At 45.2% G+C, this 24711-nt stretch overlaps 1 protein-coding gene and 1 long non-coding RNA gene across 2 annotated transcripts in view; both read left to right on the plus strand.

The window, feature by feature from the left end:
* GNA13 (G protein subunit alpha 13) overlaps nt 1-5624 on the plus strand; it is a 41271-nt gene extending 35647 nt beyond the window's left edge. The window contains exon 4 of the mRNA XM_007524333.3: nt 273-5624. Coding sequence (XP_007524395.1) covers nt 273-845 — 573 coding nt within the window. The 3' untranslated portion in view covers nt 846-5624. The remainder of the gene's footprint in view (nt 1-272) is intronic.
* Nucleotides 5625-15415: 9791 nt separating this feature from the next.
* LOC132541818 (uncharacterized) lies at nt 15416-24297 on the plus strand. The gene is made up of 2 exons (XR_009552900.1): nt 15416-15867; nt 23927-24297. It is a non-coding gene; the product is annotated as an uncharacterized LOC132541818 (long non-coding RNA).
* The last annotated feature ends 414 nt before the right edge of the window (nt 24298-24711 follow it).

Consider the following 24711-nt stretch of genomic DNA (forward strand, 5'->3'; position numbering starts at 1 on the left):
GGGCAGGGAATGAGGACACTTGGTAAGTGGGACTTGAACTTTTGCATAGTGTTGCGGGAGTGAAAAAGAGCAAGTGTGCTTTCAGAACTTGGCAGCTGTCCTTGTCTATGCCTACTTTATTATGTCTTGGCATCTAGCTTCAGTGCTTTCGTAGTACTATCAGGGGATATGAAAGATCTCTTTGCATATTTAGTTACTAGACAAGTTAACAATGCAGCTAAAATTCTAATTACGGATCGCAAAATATGAGACGATTTTTTTTCCTTTTCCAGGAATATGTTCCATCACAACAAGACATTCTACTTGCTAGAAGACCTACCAAAGGCATTCATGAGTACAACTTTGAAATTAAAAATGTTCCCTTCAAAATGGTTGATGTAGGTGGTCAGAGGTCAGAAAGAAAACGTTGGTTTGAATGCTTCGACAGTGTGACATCAATCCTTTTCCTCGTTTCCTCAAGTGAATTTGACCAGGTGCTCATGGAAGATCGACTGACCAATCGCCTTACAGAGTCTCTGAACATTTTTGAAACAATTGTTAATAACCGGGTTTTCAGCAATGTCTCCATAATTCTCTTCTTAAACAAGACAGATTTGCTTGAGGAGAAAGTAGAAATTGTGAGCATCAGAGACTATTTCTTAGAATTTGAAGGAGATCCCCACTGCTTAAGAGACGTCCAAAAATTCCTGGTGGAGTGTTTCCGTAACAAACGCCGGGACCAGCAGCAGAAGCCCCTGTACCACCACTTCACCACTGCCATCAACACAGAGAACATCCGCCTCGTGTTCCGCGACGTGAAGGACACCATCCTTCACGACAACCTCAAGCAGCTCATGCTCCAGTGATGCACAGAAGACTTGCTGCTCTCATGCCTTCTGTCCTTTTGACTGTTTTCTGTTTGTTTTGTTTTGTTAAATAGCAGTTTACAGCAGGAATTCGGAAAACCATGATTCTGTGCTTAACTTCTTGGAAATCTTAGTCCTCCTTCCGCAGACTTAGGTTTGTGTCTGAAAGCTGCTGAGTGGCGCCCCGCCAGGTTCTCCTCTAGTGCAGGCTCTGGACTGGTTCACTCTGGCTTCCGTTTGAGTGGAGTTGCCATTTCCTGCCAGACCTCAGACTAGCTATCTCCCAGGCTTTAAATTCTCCTACTCTTCACACTGAATCCTCTTGTAGTGCCAAGTATCGAAGGTCTCCTTCCTATTTGTAGGTGTGAAATTTAGAATATTCCATTTTAAACAAGGTCTTCTGAGTGTCCCACACACGGCAGCAACACTTGGGCCTAGCTTTACCTGGTGACCTGTTTGAAAGGGCTATGGGGGGGGGGGGAGAAGAAAAATTAATCTCCGGAATGCTATTCTGTAGGTTCATACAAATTTTGCCTTTGTGTTTTTGCAAATTGCTTGTGTGCACAGCAGCTGTTTTGATCTTAAGTTTCTGTGGTTTCTAGGGGTGATGTTCTTAGTGTTTTAAAGTTTACATAAGGGCTTCTGGTGTGATCCTGATTCAGGTTCACAAATGGTACGGGGAAGCAAAAGACAAGCAGATGCCATACCTCGTGTTTTGGCCAAAAGTAATGAATTAAGTGTAGTTTGCTATTTTCATATTTACTGACCCTGTCGTTAAAGTGTGCCATCTGGGAAGCATCCAGTGTCCAGCAGTGCGTAAGCGCGGCAGGTAGCTCGGTGTTCTGAATAGACAAGCCCTTTCCAGAATGCTGTGTGGCCCCTGAGACTGCTAAGTCTGGTCCCGGATGACCGGGGTCCCTGCTGTAAGAAAACATTGCCTTCCTTTGCTCTCCTGCCATTCCCATCAACTCCAGACCTTGGCATTTATGAGTTGTTGTTTTGTTTTTTTTTAACTCAGAACATGCTGAGGGCAATATTTTCCTGCCAAACTATTCAAAAGAAACATTATTTGAGGTCCCTACTTACCCTTGGTTTGTCTGAAAGATACCGTGCATTCAAGTTGGTGAGATTGTGAACGGTCAGCTTTGTTGAGGTACACTTTGAATGCTCTAAGAATACCTCTTAAGGACAAGTAGTGAAATTTGGTTTTGGTTCTGTTTTAGTCCGCACCAGAACATCATTATATTTGGTCTCCTCAGCCACCTTCCAATTGAAACATACCCATGGAGTAGGTCTGTGATTTAAAAAGTGTCCAGAGTGAGTGAGTTCATCGGCATGACTGGTTAACAGTATCAGAAATACAGCCTGATGGGTCACACGTATGTAGCGTCAGACTCAGACCAAAGACGCCATGGACAAGGCTGGTGACAGTTTGGAAATTCTGGCAGCTTTTCTCCTTTTCCTGAAAATTGTGACTGAGACTGTGATATCCGCCACTTGGCTGACTGTGTTCTCAGGTATATTACCGGTTAGGAAGTCCTTGAAATGTCTGTCAAATTTTTGGATCACTCAGCAGTTCCAAGACAAGAACTGCTCTAAGCCTTGCCGTCTGGTAGTAAGAGTAGAACTCTGAGTGAGCTAACCAGGGATTGCTCTTAACTGACCTGACTTCTCTCGTATTTAAGTTCTGCCACCATCATAGTCATAGTAACATCTGTGCTTTCGTGCCATGTTAAGGACATGTAGGCCCACATCATCATGTTTGTGGTATAGTTCAGGCATGTTTGATTAATGCTACAACTAGTGCTTCTTGCCAAAAAAAAAAAAAAAAAGGTATTGTTTAAATTCACAGTTAGAATAATCCCAGTGCTGATGAATATCTGAGTACATGCACATTTATGTTTGGACTTTTGGGTGGAGTTTCCTTGTAAATTAAGCAGATAGTTTCACTGGATGACGAAAACATTCTTTAACTCCAGTGTAGAAGGCGGGAACTTAGTTTTATTGAGGTTATTTAAGATCCATATGCACCACCAAGACACACTAAAAAGTACAGACATGGTATTATTTGGGGCATTTGTGGTTTTGTTTCATGGTGTGTGTGTGTGTGTGTGTGTGTGTGTGTGTGTGTGTGTGTGTGTGATGTTTCAAAACTAATATTCTCTTAAAATTTTGAGTAAATTTTGAGATAGTGCATTACTTACATTAAACAGCAGGCTTACTTAAGACACTCATTGAAGCTGTTAGTTTCGATGTGAAGGCCTTAATCCACCTGTTCCCATACTGTATTTTTGAACCATTTGAAGGCCTTTGTCCTTAAGTCATGAAGAGCAGATCCTTTTGAAATGCCGCTCTATGAAGGGGAAGATAAAGCCAGGTGATGAGAACAGAAAGGGTGCTCATAATTTAACTTTCCTGATTTCCCCCCAGTTTCTAAAAGCTGTGATTTAAATTTAAAATTATTTGATGTGTTTTATTTTCTACACCTCTGTGGTGATTATTTGAAATTTAGAATGTGCCTAATTTTCTCTTTAAGTTTTGTTCTTGAATCTGAAATGTCACAAGTTTAATAGTTAAGAAACATCACAAGTGTCTTAATTACCTTTGAAGAAATTCATAGCACACAGAGTTGCCTTATAAATTAAAAACAACACAATTCTGGACCTTTGTTTTTACAGCAAGCTTTTTGGGTCAGGTATTTATAGATCTAAATAACAGAGTCTAAATATCATTTCTGTTAGCCTGAATTGTTTCTGTCTGCCACATACTGTATGAAGTTGAAGTCTCCGTTATCTAGAAAGGACACTCGATAGCTACAGAGCGACAACCAAAGAAGGCACAGCAGGGACTCAGACAGATCTTTCATTTTCTGAGACAAGTTACGTTGGTGCACAGTTCATAGTAACCGAACATCCTCTGGTTGACCTCTAGCAAATTTGTTCTGTTGGTGGCAGTGGTTGGCTTAAAGTAGAAGGGGATTAAAAGTACCTTAATGCTTAAATGATCGGCAATATTGATTGGATTCAGTAGAAAATCAGATGTCTTATGGTTTTTGTGTTGTGTGTTTTTTTTTTTTTTTTCAATAAGGGGCAATGCATAAATCTTAACATCCAGATCCAGATACTTGTATTCATACTTTAAAATGCAAGTTCAGCATTATCAGTGCAGCACATCTGGAATGCCTTATTTATACAAAGAATAAAGTTGCCCGTTTCTATTCTGTTCTGAAACTAAAGCCACTGAGAAAACTTCAAATTGGTGCTTTCATTTTTATGATACCATCTAGTCAAAAGTCCAAACTAAGACGGCTGAATCAAGATTCTCACCATTGCAGTTTGTAGCAATGTCGTTTCTGTAAATGCAATGAGAAGGCTAAGTGCCAGTGTTAACTCATCATTGTTTGAGTCCATGAAATCATGCCTGTTATGCGCAGTCCAGCCTTTGTAACAAAGTCCCTAATAAATCTAGAGAAAGTCACTCTGTTACCTTTTCATTTCTTTTTAGAGAAAACAGATTGGCGAGTGTCGTCTTCTTCAGTTGAAAGTCTGACCCACTGCCGGGTCACATTCCCTCTCACCTGCCATTCCCACCATTGAAGTCCAGTATTCCGAGAAGATCTGTCTGTCTTTACGTTGTGCTGCCTGACTGAATGTCCTGTCTGTCTGTTTTGTTTGATGATAGGCTACAGGCTGGCTTCTCTAGCTCATAAACATGAGGGAGGGAGGGACTCTAGGCAAGTGGATATGTGTATCTCCGCCTTCTGCATAAAGGAGGGAACGCAGAGCAGACCCATTTTTCCATGGTACGAGATGAGGGTTTAATAAGTGTAGTAGAGGTTGAAATGTAAATCTAAAGCAAACATTTTTAGAGAGTTGAACTTTATGGCTTTTTCAAGAACCATCAGTCAAATTGACAAAAGCCTTGGGCTAGTGACTAAAGTATTTGAAGTACTGTGCTGCCCGCTGGCATTCTTGTGTCTGGATTTGGATATACAGTTAGTGTTTTAAAAAATTGTTCTTGGGGCAATCCTTGCTTAATGATGTGATATTTTTCAAATGCCAGAGTTTATATATGGAACAAAAAAAAGTGTTAATGATAGAGTAGTGTTTTCTGGCTTTGATAGGTGGCTCAACTTTTACAAATTTGCAGTTGATGATAGGTGATGAAAATCTCCCACTGTACATAAAATTTTACCAGTGAATACTGTGCTAGAAACATGCTACTTACTTGCTGTGAATTAAGAAAGCTTGTTAACATGTCTCAACATAGGGAGTGGTAACATACATTCGTCTCCGTCATGCCAAAGGGGAGATGTGAGCAGGGGTTACTTAGCCTTGATTTACCTCTTACTTGAAAGCAGAATCATCAAGTGTTTTAAATGGCTTTTCTATGCTAATCTAAGGTGGTGAAGCTTTGTTATCACAAGAAGCCTTATATAAAATATATTTTGTAACAAGCTCATAGATGCTGTACCTAACAAAACATGGTCTTTAATGATTCTGTATAAAAGTATTTGTTGCTTAAGCTTTTTTTATACTTTATATGTAACTCCAGGGAACCGAGCACATTAGCTATTGCTGTAAATTTCTCTGCCAGTGCTTTAGTTCAGGATTGGCAATAAATTATTTCTAAAGGAGGTGGAAAAATGGTTTGAGTTTTAACAAATGAGTTGCTAGCCCATTAAGTCTTTACCTGTGTACATATTTTGCAAAATGTTTGCTTTCTATTAATATGTGCTTTGTAAAAAATTATTGATGTTTAATAAACATTTATAAATGATTCATTACTGTTACTTAAATTAGCAATTTGATAAATCTGACCTAAAACAGACTGTTGAGTTTGAAAACACAGTTTAAAAAAGAAAGCAGAGGTACAGATAGTGACTCAAAGCAAGGAATGTCATGTTTTTAAAGGTCTTGAGCTATTTTTTGCCTTAGTACTGCTAGTTTATAAACTTTCTTTTTGAAATAGGGAATTATGGGCCTCACCCAAGGAAGTTCAGGCGCTTCCTATGTTCTGGTGTGTTAAAGAAAACCGCTTACTATTTTCCTGCACTGCTCCTAAAGTTATTAAAAATTCATTAGAATATTTTGGGACTCGTGGTTTGTCCAGCTTACGGAATAATTCTGTTATTTTTTAATTTCTATTTATTGCTGCCAGAGTTATCAGCAGGGCTCAGTGCCAGCACTCCACATCCCAATGACAATTTTTTTCCTTTTTATTTACTTTTCTCTTTTTTTTTTCTTCCTCTCTATTTTTTTATTAACACAGAGAAGTTGAGAGGAGAGAGGAGGAGAAGAGACACTGCAGACCTGCTTCCCTGGTGGTGAAGTGCTTCCCCTGCAGATGGGCAGCAGGGACTCGAACCCAGGTCTTTGCGCACGGCAGTGTGTGCATTCAGCCAGGCCCACCACCACCCGGCCTCCCCTTCTGTCATTTCTGCTGTGACTGAAATGGTGTTTTAAAAATAAACCAGCCTGTCACCGTTTGGGTTCCAGTAAACCTCAGATTATGATTCACAGAAAAGTCGCAGCGGTGACGTTTGCTTACACTCTGCCCTCTCACATAGTTCCCCCAGTTAGTGCCTAGTCGAGATCAGTGAGCCAGTAATGGCATTCTGTTATGAACTAAAGCCCATGATTTAATCGCGTGTCCTGAGTTTCCTCGATACTCGGTTCTTTTCATTTTATTTTATTTTATTAATTAATTTATTTTTGCCTCCCAGGTTATTTCTGGGGCTTGGTGCCTGCACCATGAATTCACTGCTCCTGGAGGCCATTCCCCCCCTTTTTGTTGCCCTTGTTGTTTTATTGTTGTGGTGGTTATTGTTGTTATTGTTGGGTAGTACAGAGAAAAATGTAGAGAGGAGGGGGAAAGATAGACGCCTGCAGGCCTGCTTCACCGCCTGTGAAGAGACTCCCCTGCAGGTGGGGAGCCGGGGGCTCGAACCGGGATCCTTACGCCAGTCCTTGCACTTCATGCCACATGCGCTTAACCCGCTGCACCACCACCCAATCCCCCAACACTCCTTTCTATTCCAGAGACCATCTGGTTGTGTCTGCTTTGGCTCCTCTTGGTGTTATGTCAGTATTTTTCATGTTTTCCTTTTGTTTGGTGACCTTGGCAGTTCTGAAGAGGAGGAATGTGAGGCAGGTATTTCATGGATTATCTCTGCATAAATTGTTGGAACCTATCTGGTGCTTTTGAAATTTCACTAGATTGGGTATTCTGGAGACCACAAGAATAAAAAATACCATTCTTGGGGGCCAGGTGGTGGCACACCCAGTTAAACACACATAGTAGAAAGCACAAGTTCGAGCCCCGGCTCCCCCCCTGTGGGGGGGGGTCACTTCACAAGCAGTGAAGCAGGTCTGTAGGTGTCTGTCTTTCTCACTCTAGCTCCCAGCTTCTCTGTCCTGTCCAATAAAATGGGGGAAATGGCCCCCAGGAGCAGTGGGTTTGCAGTGCCGGCACCAAGCCCCAGTGATAACCCTGGAGGCAAAAGGAAAAATAAAATAAAACCATTTGTCATCTGGTCATACCGGGAATACCTAGGCCACAAGTCCAGCTGAACTAGAAGTTGTTAAGATACCTTTCAGGATGCTTATACCATTTCATAACTGTCATTTATTGAAAGCTAAGCCCTGAGTAAATATTCAGAGGCAATGACTACACTCAGACTGGTTGGGAAAGCTCTTAACAATGGAATAAAATCACTAATTTGAGTCATAAGCACAAAGAAAAATGTCATGGGACATGTACTCTATGGAATACTGCTCCGCAGGAGTTTAACACAGCGGGTTAAGCGCAGGTGGTGCAAAGCGCAAGGACCGGCTTAAGGATCCCTGTTCGAGCCTCTGGCTCCCCACCTACAAGAGGTCACTTCACAGGCGGTGAAGCAGGTCTGCAGGTGTCTGTCTTTCTCTCCTCCTCTCTGTCTTCCCCTCCTCTCTCCATTTCTCTCTGTCCTATCCAACAACGATGACAACAACAACTACAACAACAATATAACAACAAGGGCAACGCAAGAGAAAAAAAATAAGGAAACAACAATGACATCAATAACAACAACAATAAAACATCAAGGGTCGCAGGGACCGGCGTAAGGATCCTGAACCCCCCGGCTCCCCACCTGCAGGGGAGTCGCTTCACGGGCGGTGAAGCAGGTCTGCAGGTGTCTATCTTTCTCTCCCTTCTCTCTCTGTCTTCCCCTCCTCTCTCCATTTCTCTCTGTCCTATCCAACAACAAAGCAACGTCAACAATGGCAATAATAACCGCAACGAGGCTGCAACAACTAGGGCAACAAAAAGGGGAAAAAATGGCCTCCAGGAGCGGTGGATTCATGGTGCAGGCACTGAGCCCAGCAATAACCCTGGAGGGAAAAAAAAAAAAAAAAAACATCAAGGGCAACAAAAAGGAATAAATAAATAAAATTTAAAAATATATTTAAAAAAAAACTATATTGTGTCCTTTGGGACTAAGTGGCTGAGACTAGCAGTGACTCTAAATTAGTGAAGTAGACATGGAAATGAAAGACAGCTACCTGGGTGATCTCACTTATTAGTGAATCGGGACACATGAACTGGAAAAAAAAAAAAACACGGACTCTACCCATATCTATGACCTTGGGAGAACTATGGTGCTTACCCTGGATAAGGGGGGGAGGAAACAGAACTTTAGTGATAGGACTATTTGGAATTATACCCTATTGTAATCTTATAAATCACTAGTAAAAGTCTTTAAAAATACGAGGTCAAAGAATAACCCCATCTACACTTGAGCTTTTCAGTTAAAAAATGAAATCTCAAGAAGTCTTTATTTCAGAGCTCTTTCTTAAGCTATTGTTGGAACAAAAAGATACTCATCTTTAGCATAGGAAACAGCTGAAACTCAGACTGCTGTCTGTTAAGTGATTCAATACCATCTTGGGTAGATGGCACAGTTATATACCATTGGCATTGGGTGCTCTCCAAACGGCCCGGTCCACAGTGTGGCTTGGTTTCTAGAGAAGGACAGAAGACTAAAAAGTTTGTAGGTTAAACCAGAGATTTGTTTCGGTGACAAGAAATTGGCAAATCCTGAAAACACTAATGATTTGGGCAGTATTTTGAAACACATACTATACCGTTTCCCTCAAAAGTAGTGGGGTCCTTAAACTGTAACATAGTGGCTGAAGTAAAAGGTGTCTGAAAAATGTGGCTACATTTAGCAAGTGACCCTGTTTCAAGTCCAGGAAGACAAAAGTCTCAAACAAGTGTTTGATACAAAACTATTCAGGGCATCTGTGTTAAACTCTTTTGGCCACCACTAGAATACTGAGAGAAGCTGTGCCCGGAATTAGTATTTCTACTGAACAGAGGAGTGTATTGGTTTTTCTCTCTGCCTGGAAAGTTCCTACCTGATAGGAAAGTATAAGCAACAAGCCGGGGTTTTTTTTTTTTTTTTTGAGTTTTTTTAATATATATATTTATTTTCCCTTTTGTTGCCCTTGTGTGTTTGTTTGTTTTTTATTAGTCTTGTCGTCGTTGTTGGATAGGACAGGAGAAATGGAAAGAGAAGGGGAAGACGGGGAGAGAAAGACAGACACCTGCAGACCTGCTTCACCACCTGTGAAGTGAATCCCCTGCAGGTGGGGAGCCAGAGGCTCGAACTGGGTTCCTTAAGCCGGCCCTTGCACTTTGCATCACATGCGCTTAACCACTGTGCTACCGCCCTGCCCGACTCCCTGGCCTTTTAACTTTTTAACCTTGGAGACTCAGGCATGGGATTCTTCTGCATCAGCTTGTTGATTTCTGGTTCTTTCTCTCTCGAACCACACTTTTTTTTTTTTTTTTTTTTTTTTTTTACCAGAGCTCTGCCCAGCTCTGGCTTATGGTGGTGTGGAGGATTGAACCTGTGACTTTGGAGCCTCAGGCATGACAGTCTGTTTGCATAACCATTATGCTATCTACCCCGTCCCTTAATGGCCTTTTAACTTTTTTTGTTGCCCTTGTCATTTTTTGTTGTTGTTTGTTTTTTTGTTTATTGTTGATGTCATTGTTGGATAGGACAGAAAGAAATAGAGAGAGGAGGGGAAGACAGAGGGGGAGAGAAAGACAGACACCTGCAGACCTGCTTCACTGCCTGTGAAGTGACCCCCTCTGCAGGTGGGGAACTGGGGGCTCGAACTGGGATCCTTATGCCGGTCCTTGTGCTTTGCACTACATGCGCGTAACTGCTGCGTTACCGCCCCGCCCGACTCCCTGGCCGTTTAACTTTTAGCCCCATCCCCTTGTACGTGGCCAGTGAGACTGTAAAGCAGTAAGTACAGCTTTTCGGGAAAACCAGTTTGGCAATTCCATCCAATTAGTGTTAGCAATAGGGTGACAATCTCACGACAGACCCAAGAGAAGTGAAGACATGGAGCACAGACAGGCCAAAAGCAGTAACAGTCTGTCCAGCAACCAGTGCAGAGGGAGCAGACACAGAGGCATGTCACTCAGCAGCATAGTGACTTCGGTACTCACATGGGTCACAGCAAAGATGGACCTGGAAAATATGCTCAGTGATGGCTGGCTGGTGGCACACTTCTCTGAGTGCATGTCTTACAGTGCGCAAGGACCCAGGTTCAAGCCCCTGGTCCCCACCTGCAGTGGGAAAGCTTCACACAAGTGGTGAAGCAGGGCTGCAAGTGCTTCTCTGTCTCTCTCCTTATCTTCCCACTCTCCTATTTCTCTCTGTTTGTATCCAAATAAATAAAATATTAAGAAAACATGCTAAGTGACTCGAGGCCAGACATAGGGGTTTGTGTGTATTCCCTCCCTCTCCCTCTGCCTCTCCCTCCCTCTTTCCCTCTCCCTCTCTCCCTCTCACCCTGGTGCGCTCTCCCCCCCCCCTCTCTCTCTCTCTCTCTCTCTCCCTCTCTCTCTCAAATTGCCATCAGGGTTCTCACTGGGGCTCAGTGCTGGCACTAAGAATCCACCACTCCCAGCATCAATTTCTTTCCTTTTATTTATCTTTTTTTCTATTAGATAGGACAGAGAAGTATAAAGCCTGTCTGTGCTTGCTTTCAAACAGTACATTACTTAACTTTTTATCTCAGTTCTCACTGATTTCCCAGTCTGGTTTCTAGAATAGATTAAACTTCTGGAAATCAGAAATTGTTGCCTCTGTCTCATTTAAGACTAGTAGCTTTCTGGGACACCTCTATGTGCTCAAAAAAAAAAAAAAAAAAGAATTGTACTGAATTTATTAAGTATCCTTATGTACTAGATACCTTTGGTGACAAGAAAATGACATATGTATGGAATTCAATTGAACATGCTCACAGTCTATGGGAGAGAGAATACAGACATATAAATAGTTAGAGCAGGATATACAGTAACAAATAGCATCTAAGACTAGATTAAGTGCTAAGGAACTTCAGAGAAAGGCAATTACTTCTCATCTAGATGAAAGCAGAGGGGCCAGGCAGTGGTGCACCTGTTTAAGCACACACATTACAGTGCGCAAGGATACAGGTTCAAGCCTCTGGTCCCCACCTGCAGGGAGAAAGCTTCACAAATGGTGAAGCAGAGCTGCAGGTGTCTCTCTGTCTCTCTCCCTTTCTGTCTCCCCCTCTTTCTCTGTCTCTATCCGGTAATAAATAACTAATAAAACAAGATGTTTTATTATTCATGGAGTCACGAAGCCTCATTATAGGGACTCCCTGAGGGATTGTACTTTCTCGCTAAACTGTGTGGTCCATTGCCTTAATGGCTTTTTTTTTTTAAGAATTTATTTATTTATGAGAAAGATAGGAGAGAAAAAGAGAGAAAGAGAGAGAGAGAGAGAAAGAACCAGACATCACTCTGGTACATGTGCTTCTGGGTACTGAACTCAGGACCTCATGCTTGAGAGTCTAGTGCCTTAGCCACTGCTCCACCTCTCAGACCACACTATTTTTTTTTTTTTTTTTTTACCAGAGCACTGATCAGCTCTGGCTTTTGGTGGTGTGGGGGATTGAACCTGTGACTTCGGAGCCTCAGGCATGACAGTCTGTTTGCATAACCATTATGCTATCTACCCCAACCCCTTAATGGCCTTTTAAATAATAGAAGCTACCCAAATTGCCAATTCCATCAGAGGACACAACTCATTACATATTTTTCCCAACCAGACTTCCACTGCTAAATACTGACTTTTCTCCAGAATTACTGTGCCACCTTTTGTAAGGCTGTTTAAGGAATAACTGACGACGGAACATGTCTCACTGTTAAGTAAGAACATGAGTTTGGGGGGTCGGGTGGCAACACAGCAGGTTAAGCGCACGTGGCGCAAAGCACAAGGACCAGCATAAGGATCCCAGTTCGAGCCCCCGGTTCCCCACCTGCAGGGGAGTCGCTTCACAGGCGGTGAAGCAGGTCTGCAGGTGTCTATCTTTTTCTTCCCCTCTCTGTCTTCCCCTCCTCTCTCCGTTTCTCTCTGTCCTATCCAACAACGAACGACATTGACAACAATAACCACAACAAAGCTACAACAAGGGCAACAAAAGGGGAAAAAAATGGCCTCCAGGAGCAGTGGATTCATGGTGCAGGCACCGAGCCCAGCAATAACCCTGGAGGCAGAGAAAAAAAAGAACGTGAGGACCTTTTTTTTTTTTTTTTACTTACTGGGCTGTGTGGCTTTTTGTTGTGGTTGTTGTTGTTGTTATATGGTGCTGGGGTTCAAACCCAAGGCATGAGCACTTAAACATCTCCCTTGCCCAAAAATAGTGGTTGTGGCGTTTTTAAATTGACTTTGTATTCAAGAAGATACTAAATATTCCTCAATGGGTGAGGTGTGCGTGTGTGTGTGTGTGTGTGTGTGTGTGTGTGTGTGTGTGTGTGTGTGTTGTTTTGTTAGTAGCAACTGGGCCTCACCAAGTTTTACCACTACTGGGTATCTTTCTCTCTTTCTTTCTTTCTCTCTTTCTTTCTTTCTTTCTTTCTTTCTTTCTTTCTTTCTTTCTTTCTAAAGAATTTATTTATTTATTCATGAGAAAGACAGGAGGAGAGAAAGAACCAGACATCACTCTGGTACATGTGCTGCCGGGGATCAAACTCAGGACCTCATAGTTGAGAATTCAATGCTTTATCCACTGCACCACCTCCTGGACCACACTACTGACAACTTTCCACTGAGATACAGAGACTGTGAAAGAAGAAAGCCCACGGAAACTGGAAATCCCTCGTCGCTTGGCCTAACACTCCCATGGCAAAGCAGTGTCTAACCTAGTGAGCTAGCTCTCCTGCCCCAGGTGAAACTAACATTCACTTTTCAAACGCATCTCAGTCAACCAAGGTTGGCACAGAGAAAATAAAGTTCCAGACTTCTTGGCTCCAACCCCATCTCAAGTGTGAAAACCCAGAACCTGAGGTGGTGTCCTTTATTTTTATTTATTTATTTATTCCCTTTTGTTGCCCTTGTTGTTTTATTGTTCTAGTTATTGATGTTGTCGTTGTTGGATAGGACAGAGAGGAATGGAGAGAGGAGGGGAAGACAGAGAGGGGGGAGAGAAAGACAGACACCAGCAGACCAGAGATCCTTATGCTGGTCCTTGCGCTTTGCACCACGTGCGCTTAACCTGCTGTGCTACCACCCTAACTCCATTCTTTACCCCTCTAACGGTATGAACCAAAATAATAATAATAACTTATTATAATAATTATTATTATTCTCCTTTTTGATATTTAATTTTTCATATTTATTTATTCCCTTTTGTTGTCCTTGTTGCTTTATTGTTGTTGTTATTGATGTCATTGTTGGATAGGACAGAGAGAAATGGAGAGGAGGGGAAGACAGAGAAAGACAGACACCTGCAGACCCACTTCACCGCCTGTGAAGCGACTCCCCTGCAGGTTGAACCTGGGTCCTTAAGCCAGTCCTTGCGCTTTGTGCCACCTGCACTTCACCCACTGCGCTACCGCCAGAGCCCCTTAACATTTACTTATTTTTGGCTGTAACCTTTGGAAAGTTGTTCCCAGCTTGACACCTCATCTTCCTCCTTTGGGAGTGAGGGCGGTCACAGTTCTTGTCCCAGGTCTCCTCCAAGGAGTAAGAGAAAACACACACTTAGCTAGGGACCCAAGTGAGGGGAATATGGTTGTGAACTGAATCCTCGATTTAGTGGATGGTCAGTGTATTCGTTTTCCCAAGACTGTGTAGCAAAATACTGAAGACTCTTAAGACAGGCACTAGGCAACCTTGATCTCAACAGTTCCAGATGTCTGAAAGCAACAGGCCTGGGTTGTTCTCTCTCGGGCGGCTCCAGGGAGAATCATCTCCTTGCCTTTTCCAGTTTCTGGGAGTGGCCGACATCCCTTGGCTTGTGGCTACATTGCACCCCAGCTCTGCTCCATCATCATGTCACCTCGTCTGCAGCTGTGTTGAGTGACCATATCTCTCCCTCTCATAAAGGTATGTGTGATGACATTAGGTTTCACCCAAATAATCCAGAATAATTTCACCATCTCAAAACCTTAATTTAATCACTTAATCACATCTGCAAGCCACCAACACCACCTTTTTTTTTTTTTTTCCTTCACAGAAGGTACCATTCACAAGGTCCAGGGATTAGGATGTTGGGGGCAGGGGACACAGAAGGGACATTCCAGTCCACTTCTTTTGTGCCTGCCTTTTTCCATTTGCGCAAAGATGTGCTTCTGCCCCTCCAGACTTCCCTAAGAACAAACACGTCATATTTCCCCCTGCTCAGCTCTCCAGTCGGACTTCCTTTTTCTGCCAAAAGCCGAATCATTTTCCCCACCGGCCTCCTCATCAGAACTGTCTTTAACCCTTCCAGCTCCTTCCCTTCCCTCACACCACCTACCCACTTTTTGCATTTGTCACTGACTCTTAGCACCGCCGACTTTCTGAGCAGAGAGGACACTGAGGGGCCCGGATCTAGACTTTCTAGTACAGTGTGTATTGGCCTGTGAATGAGGACCTAGCTTCAAGCCCCCAAGCTGCAGAGGGGAGCATCAGGCAAAGGAGAAATTCACCAGTGGCAGAATTGTGACGCGGTGTCTCTCTTATTTCTGTCTCTCCCTGCCTCTCTTTTTTCTTTTCTTTTTTTTAAAATTTTTACCAGTGATTTAATGCTGATTTACAAAATTATAAAAGGGATATAATTCCCACCACCAGAGTCCTGTGCCCCCATTCCCTCCACTGGAAACTACAGTGGTTCTCCCAAGGCCGCAGATATGGGTATGTTTTTTGTATATTTTCCCACTTTTTTCTTTTTCTTTCTTTTTTCCCTTTTTCTTTTTTTTTTTAATTTTTTAAATATTTTATTTATTTATTTTCCCTTTTGTTGCCCTTGCTGTTTTATTGCTATAGTTATTATTATTTTTGTTGTTGTTGTTGTTGGATAGGACAGAGAGAAATGGAGAGAGGAGGGCAAGACAGAGAGGAGGAGAGAAAGACAGACACCTGCAGACCTGCTTCACCGCCTGGGAAGCGACTCCCCTGCAGGTGGGGAGCCGGGGGCTCAAACCGGGATCCTTACGCCGGTCCTTGCGCTTTGCACCACGTGAGCTTAACCTGTTGCGCTACCGCCCGACTCCCCCCCTTTTTTTTTCTTTCTCCAGGTTTATCTCTGGGGGGCTCAGTGCTGGCACTATGAATCCACTTCTCCTGGCAGCCATTTTCATTTGATAAGACAGAGAGAAATTGAGAGGGGAGGGAGACACCTGCAGACCTACCTCACCACTCGTGAAGCATCCCCACTGCAGATGGAGAACAGGGGCTCGAACCTGGGTCCTTGTGCAGGCCCTTCTGCAAGGCCTATGTGTGGCGTCACTGAAGGCACCAACACCCAGGCCCTGCCCATCTTTCTATGGTCCTGCTTCTCTTCCTTTCTAAGTCTAGCCCACGCCTGTTACTACTTCTGAATGTCTTTTTTTTTCCCCTCTTCTCTTTCCAGATCCTGATGAAGTTGGAGTTTTGAGCCCTCTATTCATCTTCCCCCAACATCTCTCCCCCTCTGGGATTATGGACCAAAATTTGTCCTGGGTGCAGAAGGTGGGAGTTCTAGTTTCTGTAGTTGCTTCTCTGCTGGGCATGGATGTTGGCAGGTGGATCCACACCCCCAACCTGTTTCTGTCTTTCCCTAGTGGGGCAGGGCTCTGGGGAGGTGAAGTTCTGGGACACGTCGGTGAGGTGGTCTGCCCAGGGCAGTCAGGATGGCGTCATGGTAGCATCTGCAGCTTGGTGACTGATCACTCTGTCTTTCTGACTTTCTGTCTGGAAAAGAGAGACTGAGTGAGGTTCTAGCAGAAACAGTGAGATAGCATAAATGTGAAGTCCCTGCAAAGTCCTTGTGGCAAAGCAAATACATTACACATACAAATATTGTAAGTATTTTTATTTAATTTACAAGTGTAATAATGACCGTGATTTTATTAGTAAAAGAAATCTTTGTCTTTGGGGTTGTTGGCTGGCTGGAAGGGTGGCAGTTAGGGCCACTTCTCCTTTTATAGATGAGAAAACTGAAATCTCACCAGAATATTCACTTTATGCTCTATTAAAGGTCACATAATAAGGGAAGATCAGGCTTGACAGCCTGAGACTATCATTTGCTTCTTTAAAAATAGGGAAATAAATGTACTTTTTTTTTTTCTTCAGAAATTCATTTCCTGGCCAGCTTCTCTGGACCAAATCTCATTGGCAGAGAGAGATAGCTATCTTTGCATCCTTGGACCACCCTCAGCTAGACATTCAGAGCTTTGCTTCACCCCAGAAAGGAGTTAACTAATGGCTTCTTGCTTATGGATACAACTTACTCCTGATGTGATCAGACCTATCAATTTTATTTTATTTTATTTTATTGTTACCAGGGTTATCGCTCAGGTTCAGTGCCTAGAGGACAAGCTCACTGTTCCCAGTAGCTGTGTTTTCATTTTTTCTTTTTAACAAGATAGGAGAAATGGGAAGGGGGAAATAGGAAGAGAAAAGCCTGCAGCCCTGATTCACCACTGGTGAAGCCTCCTCCTTTTCAAGTGGAAGAACCTTGTGCCTGGGTGCTTGTGCGTGGTGATGTGTGCTCTCAAACAACCAGGTGTGCCACTACCCAGCACTTAGATCCATGTCTCCTTTTTAAATGATATTTTATTTATTTTATGATTGGATAGAGACAGAGAGAGATTGTAAGGGGGGAGGAGGTAGAGAGGGCAAGAGACAGAGAGACACCTGCAGCCCTGCTTCACTATTTTTTTTTAATTATTTTATTTATTCTCATTTGTTGCCCTTGTTTTATTGTTGTAGTTATTATTGTTGATGTCGTTGTTGTTGGATAGGACAGAGAGAAATGGAGAGAGGAGGGGAAGACAGAGAGGGGGAGAGAAAGACAGACACCTGCAGACCTGCTTCACCGCCTGTGAAGTGACTCCCCTGCAGGTGGGGAGCCGGGGGCTTGAACCGGGATCCTTACGGCCGGTCCTTGTGCTTTGTGCGCTTAACCCGCTGCGCTACCGCCCGACTCCCCCCCTGCTTCACTATTTATGAAGATTTCCCCTGTGGGTGGGGAACCAGGGGCTTGAAACCTGGGTGCTTGCTCGCTGTAATGTGTGCACTTACACTTAACCAGTGCGCCACCATCTGCCCCCCTTTTTTTATTTTAATGAGAGAGAGAGAGAGAGAGAGAGATAGAAAGAGAAACACCAGCTCAGCTCTGGCTTATGGTGGTGCTGGGGATTGAACTTGGGGCTCTAGAGCCTCAAGCATATAAGTCTTTTTTTTTTTTTTAAGGCATATAAGTCTTTTGCACAATCACTGTGCTGTGTACCCAGATCCATGCCTGACATTCTCTAAGAAATTATAATAACTCTCTGGAACCTCAGGCAGGCATGAGGGTCTTTTGCATAACCATTATGCTGTTTCCCCAGGCTCAGATCCATTTTTTCTTTTTCTTTCTTTGCTTTCTTTCTTAACCTCCAGAAGCCTGCCTGTGCCCTCTGTCACCTCTGTTTCCAGTCCCTCTCTCTCATTTGGCCTCCAGGGTTATCGTTGGGGCCTGGTGCCAGCACTATGAATCCACTGCTCCTATAACTATTTTTCTTTCTTTTTAAATTTTTTATTTTATTTTTTTATATTTATTTATTCCCTTTTGTTGCCCTTGTTTTTTATTGTTGTAGTTATTATTGTTATTGATGTCGTCATTGTTAGGACAGAGAGAAATGGAGAGAGGAGGGGAAGACAGAGAGGGGGAGAGAAAGACAGACACCTGCAGACCTGCTTCACCGCCTGTGAAGCGACTCCCCTGCAGGAGGGGTGCCAGGGACTCGAACCAGGACCCTTACTCTGGTCCTTGTGCTTTGTGCCACCTGCTTTTAACCCACCCGACTCCCTCCTGGTAACCATTTTTCTTATTTATTGGATAGGACAGAGAAATTGAGAGGGAAGGGGGAGATAGGGAGGGAGAGAGACACTGCTTCATGCTTGTGAAGTGAAGCTTCTCCCCTGCAGGTGGAGAGCTGAGCAGGGAGAGTGGGGTGAGGGGAGGGAGACACTGGAACCGGGATCCTTGCACAGGTCCTTTGCACTTCATGCAATGTGCACGAATGTAACCCGATGGACCACCGCCCAGCCCCCTCACGTCCATTTCTTTTTTTAAAAAAGAAATTAAAAATGTTTTTTATTATCTTTATTTTATTTACTGCATAGAGACAGCCAGAAATCAAGAGAGAAGGAAGTGATAGAGAGGGAGAGAGACAGACACCTGCAGCCCTGCTTCACCACTTGCAAATCTTTCCCCCTGCAGGTGGGGACTGGGGGCTCGAACCTGGGTTTGTGCATTGTAACATGTGCGCTCAACCAGGTGCGCCACCTCAGGTTCATTTCTTACAGGACAAGTTAGCCATCCGCCTCCTATTCCAAGATTATCTTTGGGAACATTTAAGTATTTGAAGATAATGCGCGCACACGCGCACGCAGACACACATGCACGCGAGCATTAGTGACTCTGGGTCCAGTTTTTGGATTTTGCTTGCATTTTCGTTTGATCTAGTCTGCTTTCCGCAGCCCGATCCCCTTCTTTGTCCCTCGCATGTCTCTGGTCAGAGGCTTAGAGACAATCAGCAGCTTCTCCTCAGTCTCGGTGTCGTTATCTCTTCTGCTCAAGACCTTCCTTCTGCCCTGATGTGGTGACCTGCATCGTGCCTGGTCATAGTTTTTACGGTGCATCACAAGCGCCAGCCCTGCTGAGTGGCATCACATTTGCAAGGAGCTAAGCTAAGCTAAGCCACCTTGCTTGACTTAGCTCCTTGCAAATGTGACGGCCCGCCTGTCCTCTGATCTTGGGATCTTTCAGCATGCTTTGTGTGCCTGTGTCCTTCTGTCCTGTGCAGGGCGGCCTGGATGGTTTATCAGGCTCAAAGCTCCCCAAGCACAGGGCTGGGTATGGGGAGATAGTTACTATTGGTGCAGACTGGGCCCCCTCCTTTTTATATTATTATTATTAGTTTATTTGTTTACCTTAGCAGAGCACTGCTCAGCTCTGGTTTATGATGGTGCAGGGGATTGAACCTAGGACTTTGGAACCTCAGGCATGAGAATCGTTTTGCATAATCATTATGCTGTCTACCTCCCTCCCACCCATTAATTTATTTATTATTGGATAGAGACTGAGAGAAATCAGGAGGGGAGAAGGAGATAGAGAGCGGGAGAAACAGAGAGATACCTGCAGCCCTGCTTCACCACTCGTGAAGTGCAGTTAACCAGGTGCACCACCGCCTGGCCCCCAGACTGCGCCCTTGCACATACTGAAATACGCACACACTGAAATACCCTGTTCACTTTTCTACAGCCGTGGATGGGCTGAGTAACCATTTGGTCACCGCTATCACCACCGTTACCAAGCATTCAGGAATAGGAAAATGAAATGTCCCTTAAAGATGAGGTGACTAGACTCAGCAAATAAGAATGTAAATGCTTAGTTAGTGGGACTGGGCAGCGGCATGCCTGATCTCCCCCACGTTACTGTGCATAAGGACCCAGGTTCAAGCCCCCAGTCCCCATCTGCAGGAGGGAAGCTTTGCAAGTAGTGAAGCAGGGCTGCGGGTGTCTCTGTCTCTCTCCTTCTATCTCCTTCCTCTCTCAATTTCCCTCTGTCCTATCAAATAAATAAGTTAATAAAAGTAAATAAATAAAAATAAAATCAGAAACAAAATGCTCAGTTAACTAGTCTTTCCCATAAACAATGAATAACCTTTACAATTTAAAACCCCTGGGACTGGAGAAATAACATAATGGTTATGCAAAATGAATTTCCTGCTTCAGGTACCACAGATCCCAGACTCAGTCCCCAGCACCACCATGAGTCAGCAGAGCAGTTCTCTCTCTCTCTCTCTCTTTCTGTGTGTGTGTGTCTGTATTTTTCTCTCTGTGTCTCTCATTAAAATAAACAAATAAAATATTTAAAACCGGTGATGAAAAAAATATTTGTGGCTTATCTGAAATGTAAATGTAACAGGATCCTTTGATTGTATCTGGCAATCCCACATGGAAAGTTATAACACAGGTGGGGGTAGACAGCATAATGGTTATGCAAAGAGACTCTCGTGCCTGAGGCCCCTAAATCTCAGGTTCAGTCCCCTGTACCACCGTATGCTAAGAGCTGAGCAGTGCTCTGGTAAAAGAAAAAAGGAAAAAAAAAAAAAAAAGTCACAGCATGAGGAGTCTGGCAGTAGCACAGCGGGTTAAATGCACATGGCGCTAAGTGCAAGGACCGGCCTAAGGATCCTGGTTCGAGCCCCTGGCTCCCCACCTGCAGGGGAGTCACTTCACAGGTGGTGAAGCAGGTCTGCAGGTGTCTTTCTCTCCCCCTCTCTGTCTTCCCCTCCTCTCTCCATTTCTCTCTGTCCTATCCAACAACAACGACATCAATAACAACAATAAAACAACAAGGGCAACAAAAGGGAATAAATAAATATTAAAATAATACATTTAAAAAAAAAGAAAGTCACAGTACAAAAGTTCAGACACATGGTTCAGGACACAGAACTGTATAGTAGCCTTAGAAGTGAGAATGGCTCCTTGGGCCAGAGTGGGTCGTGGCTGGGGAACGTGAGAAAAGCATATTGACAAAAGCACTGAAGCCTCTTGTGTAACTCGGCATGAGAATGTGCCATCAGGAAAAGGGGGCTGGCCAGTGAGGAGAAAATGTGAGGTCACGGAGGCAAACTCTGGTCATTCGTTCCCCGACTGTCCAGGAAATGCCAACGTCCAGGACCAAAACAACCCTGATCAGTCGTGGAGGCTCGTCACGTAGGCCTGGGAGGGCCGGGTGCAGCTGGTGCGAGACCCTGAAACGCCCCGCATGTCACAGGAGGACTCGGCGGAGGACCCACCCCCTCCCCTCCCCTCCCCTCCCCTCCCCTCCCCTCCCCTCCCCTCCCCTCCCCTCCCCTCCCCTCCCCCTCCCCTCCCCTCCCCTCCCCTCCCCTCCCCTCCCCTCCCCTCCCCTCCCCTCCCCTCCCCTCCCCTCCCCTCCCCTCCCCTCCCCTCCCCTCCCCTCCCCTCCCCCTCCCCTCCCCTCCCCTCCCCTCCCCCTCCCCCTCCCCTCCCCTCCCCTCCCCTCCCCCTCCCCTCCCCTCCCCTCCCCTCCCCTCCCCCTCCCCCTCCCCTCCCCTCCCCTCCCCTCCCCTCCCCCTCCCCCTCCCCTCCCCTCCCCTCCCCTCCCCTCCCCCTCCCCCTCCCCTCCCCTCCCCTCCCCCCTCCCCTCCCCCTCCCCTCCCCTCCCCTCCCCTCCCCCTCCCCTCCCCCTCCCCCTCCCCTCCCCTCCCCTCCCCTCCCCTCCCCCTCCCCTCCCCTCCCCTCCCCCTCCCCTCCCCTCCCCTCCCCTCCCCTCCCCTCCCCTCCCCGCGGGCCGCCTCGGAGAGCAGGTGCTGACCTGAGAAGTGTGTTCAGTCTGCTGAAGGAGACAGCTACACGGCATTGTTGTTGTTTTTTTCTTTTGCCTCCAGGGTTATTGCTGGGGTTCAGTGCCTGCACCATGAACCCACTGCTCCTGGAGGCCATTTTTCCTCCCCTATTGTTGCCCTTGTTGTGGTTATAATCATTGTTGTTGATGTCCTTCGTTGTTGGACAGGACAGAGAGAAATGGAGAGAGGAGGGGAAGACAGAGAGGGGGAGAGAAAGACAGACACCTGCAGACCTGCTTCACGGCCTGTGAGGCGACTCCCCTGCAGGTGGGGGGCCGGGGGCTCGAACCGGGATCCTTACGCCGGTCCTTGTGCTTTGCGCCACCTGCGCTTAACCCACTGCGCTACCGCCCCCCCCCCCCCCCCTCCATGGCATTGTTTTTATCCCCTCCTGCATCCCTTCCTCTGTGAACTTCGGTAATAAGCAGAAGGGAAACAATGATCCTTCTGGGGTACGACCAGGTGTCACCCAACTCAGCAAGTTCTGTTTCAGGGGCGGGCGGGGGCACACACATCACCCTGAGCAAGGACCCAGGTTCAAGCCTCCTCTGCCCACCTGCAGGGGCAGACGCTTCACGATGGGTAAAACAGGTCTACAGGTGTCTCTATCTCTCCTCCCCAGGTGTCTCCCTCAACTTCTCTCTGTCTTGTCAAATAGAAAAGGGGGGGTGGGAAAAAAACCCAAAAAACAGCTGTCGGAAGTGGCGGATTCTGTAGTGGTGCTGGCACCAAGCCCCAGTGATAACCCTGGTAGCAAAAAAAAAAAAAGAAAGAAAGAAAGAAAAAGGATAAGAAGGAAAGAAAGAAAAGAGAGAGAAAGGAAGGAAAGAAAGAAGGAAGGAAGGAAGGAAGGAAGGAAGTCCTGTTTCATTTCCATAAGCTTACTAGGTCCTTATTATAGCAGGGTGGCAAAAACAAGACTTATTCTATTATTATTTTAATAATAATAATAATATTTATCAAAGCACTGCTAAATGCTAGGGATTGAACCTGCAATCCCACATGGGATGACACCTAAGACCTTTGGTGTGTCATGCATGAAAGGCTTTTGGCATAACCATTATGCTTCTCTGCAGCCCAGCAAGACATATTTATTAAGTGCTTACTGCAACGCATGCAGTTCTTATAGCAACCTTGTGCCAGGTGTCAGAGATAAATAAATAAGACTTGCAGTGCTTCAGTGACCTGTGTCCCAGTCACAAGACCCAGGAAGTAGCTGTGGAGCAAATATCTTCCTTACACACACACACACACACACTTCTATATAAATAGGTTCAAGTTATGTTTACTCTCTGAAACCTTAAAGAAAAAAAAAAGTCAACAAGGTAAAGACCCCTTGCTACTCTGCCTTTTTTTTTTTTTTTTTTTTAATTCCAGAGCTCTGTTCAGCTCTGGCTTATGGAGGAGCTGGGGACAGAACCTGAGACCTGAGCCTCAGGCATGAAAGACTTCTTTTGTAACCATTATGCTATCTCCACATGACATGGATCTTTAAATGTGAACAAATACTTGAACAACTCAAGGTGAGAAATAACTCAAGATTCCAGATAAGAAATCAAAGACTGTGGTCCAGGAGGCAGCGCAGTGGCTAAAGCACGAGACTCTCAAGCATGAGGTTCTGAGTTCAGTCCCCGGCAGCACATGGACCAGAGTGATGTCTGGTTCTCTCTCTCTCTGTGTCTCTCTCTCCTAGCTTTCTCATTAATAAATAAATAAAATCTTTTTTTTTAAAATAAAAGACTAAAGAGCTAGGGAGATAGCATAATAGTTAAGCAAAAAAGACTCATACTTAAGGCACCACAGGTCCTAGGTTCAAATCCCTAGCACCACCATAAACCAGAGCAGAGTAATGAATGCTCTGGTAAAGAGAACAGAGAGAGAGCGAGGGGGTGGGGGGAGAACAAAAGAAAGAAACAAATCAAGCAGTATGGAGAAAGAATTCCCTGAAAGGAATGTCATTACAGGCTCTCATCCATCCTTAGGGCCATCCATCAAAGCCTAATCAGTTTTGAAGTCACACCACAGCCCACCATATTAAGTAGAATGTCAACTTTGTTTGTGAATTTATGGCCAGGAAGCGAAAGGAAAAGTCTCAAACATGGGAGGAGGTGCGGGGAGGTAACAGAGAAGGGATCCTGGGCAGTTATTCTTATCTGTTTTAGAAGCTGGTTACTACAGGCCTGGGATGGGGTGCTGGGGGAGAAGATGCCTGTCAGTCACGGCTGTCTAACTGCTAACCCATCCATCACTCCAGACCACTCTCAAGGGAGCTCCCGCGGGCCGGCCGCAGAGTCAAGCCACCGGGTGACTCAGGTCACCGGGCTATTTTGTCAGCGAGTGATTCCATAATTAGAACTTACGACCAGCATGCCTAACCACGAGGACATATCGCAAGCACTTGTCTTAGAGGTTGGTTTCTCAGCCAGGGTGTCAAACTGTTGAAATGTCAGGGATTTGCATGTCCGCCTTTGGGGTTTTGCTGCCCTGTCCTGTGCTCAGCCTCTCCTGGTAATCAACAGTGACTTGGGAGGAGCTTTTACAAGCTTCAGTCAACCTTCTCAGTGACCCGGTGGTGGAGTGAGGTGTGTGTGTGTGTGTGTGGGGGGGCTTCTGCTTGTCCCATTCTATGGAGAAAGGCACTGAGGGCGGTTAAGGGTCTGGTCTGAGGAGGGCCATCAAGGCGCAGTTCAGCTTGAACCCGAGCTCACGGACCATAGAGTCCGCGGTCTCTACCCCACAGTGGCCAGGTCTGAGCCTCCGAGTATCAGGAGGGAGGTGGGTGGGTGGTTTATTACTCGGGATTCTTGCCTTCCCCCGCCCCCCAAACAAGCCACGGTGGTTAACCTGGTGTCTCGTTTCCTCAAACTCCCCCATCCTCACCCCTGCCTGCTTGGCGCCTCTGAACAGCCCAGAGAGAACAGAAAGACTCCCCGAGAGTCAGGGAGGA

The sequence above is a fragment of the Erinaceus europaeus genome, chromosome 12, assembly GCF_950295315.1.
Source record: "Erinaceus europaeus chromosome 12, mEriEur2.1, whole genome shotgun sequence".
Classification (NCBI taxonomy): domain Eukaryota; kingdom Metazoa; phylum Chordata; class Mammalia; order Eulipotyphla; family Erinaceidae; genus Erinaceus; species Erinaceus europaeus.